The 10,582-nt window shown below is 54.7% G+C and overlaps 1 protein-coding gene across 1 annotated transcript in view; it reads right to left on the bottom strand.

Moving 5' to 3' along the window:
- The window catches only part of VSX2 (visual system homeobox 2), a 17,674-nt gene extending 7,488 nt beyond the window's left edge, over positions 1-10,186 (bottom strand). The window contains exons 1-3 of the mRNA XM_029239821.1: positions 9,817-10,186; positions 8,436-8,520; positions 4,442-4,565 (exon numbers count right to left, since the gene is read on the bottom strand). Coding sequence (XP_029095654.1) covers positions 4,442-4,565; positions 8,436-8,520; positions 9,817-10,186 — 579 coding nt within the window. The remainder of the gene's footprint in view (positions 1-4,441; positions 4,566-8,435; positions 8,521-9,816) is intronic.
- Positions 10,187-10,582: the final 396 nt, after the last annotated feature.

The following is a 10,582-nucleotide window of genomic DNA, read 5'->3' as shown; positions in this document are numbered from 1 at the left end:
GCAGGCGGACTCTCAACCACTGCGCCACCAGGGAAGCCCTTGACCCAGCATCTTTACACTGGCTACACACAATCACCTGGAGAGCTTTAAAAACGTACAGGCTCCACATCAAACCAAACCTAGCATTGCTAGATGTGGGGGGCTGGCACGGGTAATTTTAAAAAGCTGCCCTGTGATCTCATAAACGTCCCGGGCTGAGACACACAGAAACCCTTTCCCATCCAGGCAGCTATCTTCTTACTTCTGGAATATAATCCCCTAAAACTTTGTTCCCTACCCTTGGGAGGGGACCACTTTAAAAGAGGCAGACTGGAACAGTGCTAGTCAGAGAATCCAAATATCATCCTTCCAAACACACCAGGCTGCTAAGAGTGGAGGTGAGATGTCTCTGTTCACTTTGCGCATCCATATCTCTGCAATGGAGGCATTTTAAATAAATGCAACTCTTGTCAGAAAAAAAATACAGTAAACATAAGTGAATATCTTAATATTCTCCTATCTTACAACTCTGAGAATGAGTGACCACACAGAGGAAATAAAGTCAATCTGGAAATCCATTTCCTCTTCCCCAGGGCTGACATCCGGTAGGGGCTTCCAGAATGCCATATCCTAGCATTTCTCAGAGACACAGAAAGGACTTCGTGTCTGAGTCTGATATGAAGACTGGAAATCTCTTCTTCCCCCAGCAATGCACCTTATCCCTTCACACTCCAACCCAGAGAGATATAGAGGGAGGAAGTGCTTGCCCTCAAAGCACAAAGGCAGAGGGAATCGCCACTACTGAGGGGGCTGGTCCCTCATCACTGCAATTTGCATTAATTATTCCAGTTTCTGTAGATGGGTGCTCCCGTTTCCCTCATTTGCTCTCCTGAGATAGTACTTGAGTACCGGGTTTGAATCCCAGTCCACCACTTACTTCACCTCTCAGCCCTTCAGTTTCCTCATCCAGAAAATGGGGATAAGAATAGCATCTAACTCATCTAGCTTTTGTGAGGATGTAATGAAAAAGGGCATGGAAAGCACTTAATATCTGGGACAATGCTATGTACTAATAATGCCAATAACAATACTTTTGTTAAATTATTTTAGATAATTTTTGTTATTATTCGTTCACAAATGAGTAATCTGAGGCTCAGAGTTTGATTTGCTGGCAGTGAAACAAAGATTAGAAGTAGGTGTGTCTGACTTTTCACATCTACACTGTGTTCTCGTTAGACATTGGACAGTAGGTCTCAGACACATCCAGGGGCTTACTTGGCTTGGCCCAGCAAAAGTGTGTGTCCCAGCTGTCCACCTGGGGCTGTCCCGCTCCTCCATTACACCCATGGCAGCCCAGGGGCCCAGTGAGAGAGGTGATTCTGAGGAGGCTGCTCTCTGGGAGGGATTCCCCCTCTTTCCTTTACAGATGGCTTGGCCTCTGCCATGCCTGGTGGGTGTCAGAGCCAGGACTAAGATCTGGGTCCCTGACTGGATATCCAGTCCAATAACCTTTCCATTCCACCTGAGAATGTCTAACTTCAGACTTGGAGCCTCTAATAACTGCCCTTCCCCTTAAGCCTCAACACATAGACAAAGGCCTGAAAGCTGGGGCAGGGGAGGGGACTGGCTCTGAGTGGTAGGGTCCATCCTTAGACGCACTGGTTCCACTAAATCAACATGCTGAGAGGAAATGAGGAGGAGGGGTGGCAGTGTAGTGAAGTAAGTGTTCTGGAGTCTAAAGGGACTCAGGTCTGAACTCTGGGCCTCAGGTTCTCCACCTGTAAAGTGGGAATAGTAATAGTACCTAGTCCATCGGGTGTTCTGAGGATCCTTTGGGAATAGAATACAGAAACTAACACAACACTGTAAAGCAATTATACTCCAATAAAATTTTTTTTTAAAAAAAAGAATATACATAAACTATCTCTGGAAGGAACCAAAGGAAACTGGTAACCCCTGGAGGGACTGCTGGTGGACAGTGGCAAGGGTGACTCACGTTTCACCCTTTTGAACTCATGTACCTGAATTTGCTCATTCAAAAAATAATTTTATTATGAGTGAGTTTTGGGGGTTTTTAGAACAGTATCTGGTACTCAATAAATATCAGGGGTTTTTTAATAAAGAAGATTTGATACAGGCCTCCCACCTGACATCAAATCATCTCTTTTCCTCCAGCTTCAAGTCAAAGCAAAGGCTTCAAACCCAAGAGGCAGGTGGTGAATGAGTGGGCTTTAGGTGCAGCCTAAAGAGACCTTAGGTGGGTCCCTGTGTCCCCCCACTTACTAGTTGTCTGGCCTCACTTTCCTCAGTTATAAAAGGAGGCTAATGTTCTCTCCCCCACAGGCTGTCGCCAGGATTTAATGAGATCAGAGCTCAAACCAAGTGAGCTGGGCCCATGCTGGACCCACTGGAACACGCCACACACATGGCTCATGACACCTGCAGCTGCCACTGTCATCCCCATTTTACAGATGAGCAATGGGAAGCTCGGGCTGGTGAGGTAACTTGTACACAGTCACTCAGCTGGTAACTGGTGAGGCCAGGACAGTCTGGCTCCAGAGGTGGTGTCCCTAACCACTGCACCACCCTGCCTCTCCTGTGCATGTCCCATAGTTAGAGCACTGGGCACATGAGAACTGCTCTGTGGGATAGAGCTGTGACTGCCACCGATAGATGTTAAGACCTTTCCCAGGCCACTTGGTAAAACACTTGGGGCACGGCTATTTGACAACTCACAAACACCTTCTGGGGGCATCATTTAGCCAAAGAACCAGGCAGTGCTGGAAGAGCTGGAGAGATCCTTGCCTTGGTTCTCCCATAACCGCAAATTCCACAGCCAGTCCTCACAATCCAGGGAATCAATGTACTCCACACTCTTGGCTCATCCATGCTGGTTCTGGTGGCTTCAGACACCACCCTGTAGACAACGCCCCAGGCGATTTTAAAAAGCCTAGAGTCTGCCGGCTGGGCGTTTGCAGCAATGCAGTGACAGCCGAGGGCAAGGGCGAGCTTCCCCAGATCTTTCAGACACTCCCACCCACCACCACCACCACAGCCAAAGGGATTTCAGGACAAGCCACCGCAAGGGACAGGCTGTTCTTTCCTACTGGTCAGTAGCACAAATGTGGGACCAATCAACGGGGAAATCGGGGAGTCTCACCCCACCCCCGCTGCTCGTCATGACCGCGCGCACACACACACACACACACACGCACACGCACACACACACACACAAGATCCAGAAGCAGCACCCAGCCTGTTCCCACTGGAACTCAGCTGGGGGGGATGATGGAGCCAGGCCACCATGGATAATGCGCCAAACAGATAACCTGCTTATGAATAATTGAGCTTATTGTTAGTGTCACTGTCTAAAGCCATTGGCTGAAATTCCCCATAGACTTCCAGTGGAGAGGCAGCCTCTTCTGGAAAAGGAGCTCACACCTCGTTTCCCATTCTCTGGTTCTCCAGTGAGGGAGCGCAAGGAACCTACACACCTTATTTGGTTCCTCTGGACTTGTCCCCTACCCACCCCAACTCACATCACACGTGGAGACACAAAGGAGGAGGAGATTCGGAGCAGACGGGGTTTCAGGAAGTCGGGACCCTTTCCGCCCTTTTCCAGCCTGGGCCGTCAACTACTCCGGGCCACTCAGGTGTCCCGATAGGAGCAACTTTGATTAAAGGTCTTGATCCAACTAAGGCAACCCCAAAGCTTCTGGAAGTGTTCCTCCACCGCATCACTTCTTCCTGCTCTTGGAGGCCCTGTCTGGAGGATCATCAGACTTCATCTCCTCCCGAAGAAATGATTAAGTAGCCCACTCCTGCCCAGCTAGGGGCATCCTGGACTTGGGAGGATCCTGCCACTGATGAAAGGAGGCTGGGCACCCAGCAGGGCTGAGGACAGCCCAGTCCAGCTCAGGGCTGGTTCCGCCACAAAGCTCTCCAGTGACAGGGAGGGGCTTAATGAGCACATCATGGGCCAGATCTGGGAGAAGTCAAGGAGCAGCAGCCCTGGGCAGGGCCAGCTGTTGGGTTGTGAGGAGGAAGGAGGCTCAGGTAGATGGAGGTGGTGGGGAGTAGATAGGAAAGGAGGGGGCAGCCTCTTCCTCATGGGAAAGCAGTGGAAGGAAGGGAGACAGATGCTCCCCCACCCCCAGGCACCCAGAGAGGCCTGGGGCCACCTCCAGGCACATGGTTTGTCTCACATACTCCTCAGGAAGCCCACAGTGCAGCAGCAGGCCTCGCCTCCTCCGCTAAGTCTCTTGTTCCCCCAGCAGTGCCCATCTCACATGGTAGGTATTCAGCAAACACCTGCCTGCTTAAATGAACTGCTGTGCATGAGGACGTGATTACAGGCAAGCACACACTCTGCTGTGGGGTGGGAGATGGGTGTCTGGGAGCCTGGGGCAGTCGATGTCCCTGAGGGTAAGGAAAGTGTGAGAGAGGAACTCAGAGCTGTTACCTGTATCCTGTCTTCCGGGAGCTCCGTTTTCATGGCCAACATCTCCCGGGCATAGACGTCTGGGTAGTGGGCCTCATTGAATGCCTTCTCCAGCTCCTCTAGCTGGTAGGAGGTAAAGATTGTCCTGAGGGGAGCAAAAAAGGTCAGTCAGGACCCCAAAAATGGAAAAAGCTGTCCCAGAGAGGACAGAATGGCCCTCCCCCATGGCTCCTGGACAGACCCCAAACCCAGGCTTGGCCAGCACAACCGGATGCAACCTCGCTCCCTGCCCCCTCCCCCATCCTCTAAACTCTTCTTCATTCAAGTCTGAGGGCCCACACTACCCTTCTGGTGGTGAGGAGTATTATTTCAGCCCTCAGTGACATTTTATACTGGGAATCTTCCTGGAAGTGCTTGGGGGGAAAGGGTGTTAAGACACAAATTTTAGAAAACTGCAGAAAGCCCCTCTTCTTCTGGGCACAGCGTGGAGGGCTCACCAGGTGAATAAGTGCCTCAGCCTCGTCGGGACCAGCTTCCCGGGCTCCTCCCACAGACAGGAGGGTTGGTCTTTTAAATTGTACTCAGAGTTCAAAGATTCACCAGAAGGTCAAATGCAGCAGCCACCCCAGCCCCAGCGTCTGTACAGCAGAGAACTAACTGATTCCAGCAGCCCCTCACCCTACCTCAGCACGCCTGCTCTCCTCACCTGCCCAGACCTAAAGGCTCCTTAGAGCCGCCCCACGCAGTCTTGGGGGCAGGGAGATGGGAAAGGGGGTGCTCTGTCTCTTCTTGGGCTCAGAAGTGAAGGGTCACCTCCCCGCCATCCCACACACAGGCTCAGCCACTCACCCAGCGGGAGCCCCATTCAGGGGAGTTTCATTCAGGTCATCCCGAGAGTGCCTTCCCACACACTCCCCCAGCGCCCACAGAGCGGTTCACATTGACCTATTTTGAGTCATAAACTGCTTTAAGAATCCAGTAAAAGCCACATCCTCTCACCCTAGCAAATGGATATGCTCCAGTACATACAATGTTTTACCTCCAATATTAGGGGATTCATATCCCCCTTTCTTGAATAAATACACTACACACCCACTTACAGACACAAATTCTTTTTTCAGCCCTGAATTTCACCAGGTTCTAGGTGACCTTTATCCTGCACCCTCATCAACAAGCCGGGGAGCAATATAGTCCAGATTTGTTCGTAGACTCCACTTGAACAATGGTACCTTCCCTGCTTGAGCCTCCGGGATTTGGACCCTGGGAACGGCATGGGAAGGAGGGGTGTGGCTTAAAATCCCTCGCTGCTGCCCTCGCCTCGCCCAACACAAGGAAAAAGTACAAATGTCAGCCCCGTATACTCCTTGTGCTGGTGTTGGCTTTAACGTCTTGGAGGATGATGCGGGGGGGTGGAGGGGGATGTGTGAGAAAGAAAGATTCTCTCTTTATAGAAAATGACTGGTTTGATTCTAAATTGTTTCTCCTATCCTCTCGGGGAGAACAGAATGCTTATGTATACAGAAAGTTAATTCTTCAGAATTTTGAAGATCTGCTGCTTTCTATTCCTCTCCTGCCACTTACCGAAGGGTCCCTGAACAGTCAAAATAAACAATCAAAACATGCAAGTCTTTTTCAAAACTAGGAAAACTGAGGCACACAGCTATTGGGGCGTGGCCAAAGCCAAAGAGGAAAGGGGATGGCAGGTCATTCAGAACCTTTCAAGTGCCAGCCTCGGCTTGGGAGAGCTCTCATTAAAAACAAACAAAAAACCCAAAACAAAAAAACAAACCAAAAACCAAACCAAACAAAAAAGAAAGGAATTAAGAAAGAAACAAAATGAAGCAATGCCTCAAATCCCCCAAACTTCCCCTCATTCCTGCCTCAGAGCTAATCCACGTGTTTATGCTGATGTGCCCTCCAGGGAGTCTCCCTGCGCCCCGTACAACGTGACCCAAACCCTGCTCCTGGCTTTACGCAGAACCCCAGACCCTTCAGTTTCCCATTGTAACCAGTCTATCAGAGCTGAGCCTTCCAGGAAAAGGGAAGAGCAAAACCTGAGAGACTCCAAAGGCTGCTGCTCCATTCCCACTCCCCTCTCTAACCCCTGCTAAGCCTCTTGTGTTTCTGGGTGATCAAGAGATGCTTGCTTCTCATCACCATATTCCAGGGTCTCTTACCTGAACTCCCCAAATGAGAGAGGCTCAGGAAAACACATTTTTTACTAATTAAAAATTGCAGCAGCCATTCTCCTCTCTCCAATAATCTGTCCCCTTTGTGTACCAGAAATAGCCCGAAACCTAGGGCTGTTGTCCTGTCTCCCTGGGAACCCTCCAAAGCACCCAAATTTTCCCTGGTGGAGAGGGTATCAGGTGAGGATAGAGGGTTAGAAAACTTAAGCATGGACTTTCGGCCGTGGGTCAGTCAGCCCCAAGTGCTGCACAAGGAGATGCCGCCATGCAGAAGCACTGCTCCTGGGGGTGCTTTGTCCGGGGCTCTCCTGGCTGTGGGAATCCCTCCCCCACCTCTATTCGGTCAGCAGCACAGAAGCCGGTCAGCCGGACTCCAGCCTGCCCTCCGGGTCCCTGTCTCTGCTGGAGGTCCCTGTCCAGGCTCCAGAGGCTGACAGGATTACCCCCACCCTGCCACCAGCATGATATGAATGCATCGGAGGTGTTTTAATGAATATTTGCTGGACGGATGAATGTAAAAAATGGCCCAGGATCAGGACTAAAAAAACAACGTTTCCGTTTACAATAAAACAAGACAAAATAAAACAAAAACAAACAGCCGCCTGAAGGGAACAAACCGAGGTCACCAAGAAACCAAGTCAAAGTTCACCCCCATTCAAGCCAGAACCTGTTGGGGCCTGAGAGGTGAGGAAGAACCGTTTTAAAACGTGGGGGTCATTTCCGGGGGTGAAGGAAGAGAGGAACGCAGAAAAGCACCCAGAGAAAGGGTGCAAAGAGGCTGAGAACAAATTGGGGAGAAGAGGATGAGGTGGAGAGCACCCCAGTGGGAAAAGTCCACCCAGCGATCGGGAACCCTGCGGGCGCTCCATCCGCGCTGGGGCGGAGAGAGATCTGGGAAAACAAAGCTAGGGTAAGCGCAGGGGCAAACAGCACCCGCAGGAAGTCAGGTCGATTTTTGGTTCTCACTCCTTTATTTGTTGAAAACCTCCTCATACATTTGCATAAGGAATTGGTAGCGGCTGCGGAAGGGAATGCGGATCTGGTGTGGGGAATTACTTTTCAGGATATACCTTTCTGCACCTACTGTATTTTAACTTTGTGCAAGTAATGTCTATTTTTAAAATATTTAAAGAAAAACAAAAACAAAAAACCCTCGCTCTTTAGTCTGTATCCTCCAAGGCAGCCCACTCCACTCCAGCGAGGGCTTGCGGAGTCCTTCAGTGCACACACTCCTCCCTCCGCATTTTACAGACAAGGAAACTGAGGCTTACGGATCACAGAGCAGCAGAAGCCAAAGGAAAATTTGCCATCCATGCGGGTATCACGCTCGAGATTTTGCGAACGGTGGGCGCAGAAAGATAGGGGGTTGGCGGCGCTGACAGGGACGGCGGGAGAGGAATAGGGGCCGGGACAGAGGGCAGAGGAACCGGCTCCGGCGGGAGGGGAGAGCCGATCTGCCCGCCCGGAGTTGTGCGTGGCTCTCCGAATGTACCGATGCAGGGCTGGCACCTGGGGGCCGTCAGCTCCTGTCTGGCTCGGGTTTAGCCCCAGTTGGAGGCTTTCCTTTCTCCCGGAGAAGCAGGAGAAAGCCTGAAACGGTGCCGCTTCCCCGGCGGACGGTCAAGGTCCTCACCCGGCACGGCCGGACGCCAGGGCCCCGGACGGATGTCCCCAAACAACGTCCGGTCTCCCCGTCCTGGCACAGCAGCGGACCTCAGATCTAGAGCCGGCGAAATTAGGGTCCGAGCGACCCTACCCCCGATCAGGGGACGACGGCAGGGGATAGGTGAGCAGGAAGGTGACAGAAAACGCTGCAGGGGCCTTACCTGTGTCGCCGCTTCTTCCGTTTCTTGGTCTGATTTAAAGCCGATTTGGACATTTTTCGGTCGCTGGAGGAAACATCTTCAGAATCTGAAAAGCGGGCGGAGGCACGTGCGGCAGAATGGGGGACGCGCTCCGCAGCACCCGGGCGCGTCAGGCTCCCGAAACCCGCGGGGGCCCCACCCCCGGCGGCCTCCGGGAGCAGCCGGGCCTGCTCCGTCTCCCCGGAGAGCCCTCCGTGAGGTCTACACCATCCCTAAGCCGCGGCTGTTTCTACCCACGCCGGCGCCGCAATCCCGAGGTCGTGAACACATTCCGTTCTGTTTCGTTCTGAGAAGCAAAGGCCCAGACACGCCTGGGCAGGGACAGCAGGGGGGCGCGACAGCCTCCGCGGGTCGCAGGGCCCCCCGGCGGTGCCCCGGGTTCGGCGCCCTGCCCTGCGCTAGCAGCCGTGGCGCCGGGGTTCGGAAGGTGGCCCGCAGGAGCGGAGCCTGGGCGCGGAGAGCTGGACTCCGGGAAGGGCTGGGGGCTCCCGGGCACAACCCCCTTTCCAGTGCCCGCACCATGCGCCCCCCCTCAGGACTGGAGAGACTGCGACGCACCACTTTTCGTTGCCCCTCCAAATAAAAATAAATTAAACGAGAGCGAAAAATCGGGGAAATCGCAGAGCGCGAACCAGAGCCGGAGGGCCGAGGTGGCGGAGACGTGAGGCCGGGAAAACTGCCCGCGGAGGGAGCGGCAGGGTCGTCCAGGGGTCCCGAGCCCGCGAGGCGCCGGGATCCGAGATACTGTGCCGCTTAGGTGGCATCTCGGATTGCGACCCCTTGGGCCGCCGCCGTGGCCGGGTTGTCTAAGCTCGTGAGGAGAAAATTAAAACCCAGCTGACCAATGCGGCAGGCTTGGAACGGAGGAAAGGAGGAAGGAAAAGACAACTTTGGACACCAGGGCTGGAGCCCGAAGCTGGCACCCGCTTCCCGGGCCGCCAAAGCCCGGAACGGAATCGGGCTCTAGGAGCGCGGGTCCTCCGAGAGGCCGGGGCCGAAGTGGAGCAATGGAAGGGGACCCCCGACTGCCCCACGCGCTCCGACACCCTAAGCCTTGTTTCCAGCAGGGCCCCAATCAGGCGCCGCGGCAGAGCCGGCCCGACGCGGGGACCGGAGCACAGCTCGGCCGCCGGAAGCGCGGAGGCCAAAACCCGGCCGCAGCCGGGAGCATCCTCCGAGCCCCCGCCCCGGGCGCGCCGGCTCCAGGCCCGCTCTGCGACCTCTCGGCCTGGCACGAACTTTTGCACCCGGGGGAGGCCTTGCGGTGCAAGCGAGAGTCGACGGCGTGGGGTTCCCGGCTCTCACCCCTGTCAGGCAGCCACACAGCCTCGCCCTCACCTACCCGAGCTGGCCGTCTGGCTGGTGTCCAGCGGCCCCGACGCTCTGCCCAGCGGCTGCAAGTGGACGCTCTGCGGGTCGGACAGCACTTCCAGGAAGGTGGGCTGTGCATAGAAACCGGGGAGCCCCCCGGGCCCCAGTAGCCCCATACCGCCCACTCCTGCGGGACTGAGCACGGAGCGCGCAGCCAGCAAGTGCCCGGGGGCCAGACCGTCGAGGGGAGCCCGCGGGTGGGAGCTGGGGGGCTCCTTGTTCAAGCCCAGGATCTCCTGGATGCCAAACCCGGTGCACCTGCCCGGGGCGCCCCCCGAAGTGCTCTTGGCCACTGTCTCGGCTTTGGGCTTGCTCAGCGCTTCCCCGGCTTTCCCCGTCATCTCTCGGCTCTTTGAAGGGGCTGAGGCCGCAGGTCTTTTGCTCCCCCCACCCCCCCGCCGGGCTCCCCGCTTCACGAAGTTGGTCCCAGGTGCCCCCTCCGATGTCTAATGCTCTGGAGCCCCAAGGAGATTCCCCTTTTATCCAACCAGGCGGCAGCCCAAGTGGGGTCAGAGCTGAGCAGCCAATCACCGGGGCCAGGAGCGATTAGGAATTCCAAAAAGCTGGCAGCTCCCGCCGCGGGCAGCACTGAGGGGCCAGGGCGCTGGGGGCCAGGCACCGGGTGGGCTCTGCAGGACGCCTATGGGCAGGGCCCCAGAGGCTGAGATGAGACAACAAGGTTCAGGGCCGTTCCAGGAGGCTGAGTGGCTAGGGATTCTGGGCAGAGCTGGCTTGGA

Source organism: Monodon monoceros, unplaced genomic scaffold (assembly GCF_005190385.1).
Source record: "Monodon monoceros isolate NGI ecotype Baffin Bay Population unplaced genomic scaffold, NGI_Narwhal_1 Super_Scaffold_21, whole genome shotgun sequence".
Classification (NCBI taxonomy): Eukaryota; Metazoa; Chordata; class Mammalia; order Artiodactyla; family Monodontidae; genus Monodon; species Monodon monoceros.
Note: the sequence above shows the minus strand (reverse complement) of the source record. Positions and strands in the feature narration are given on the sequence as shown.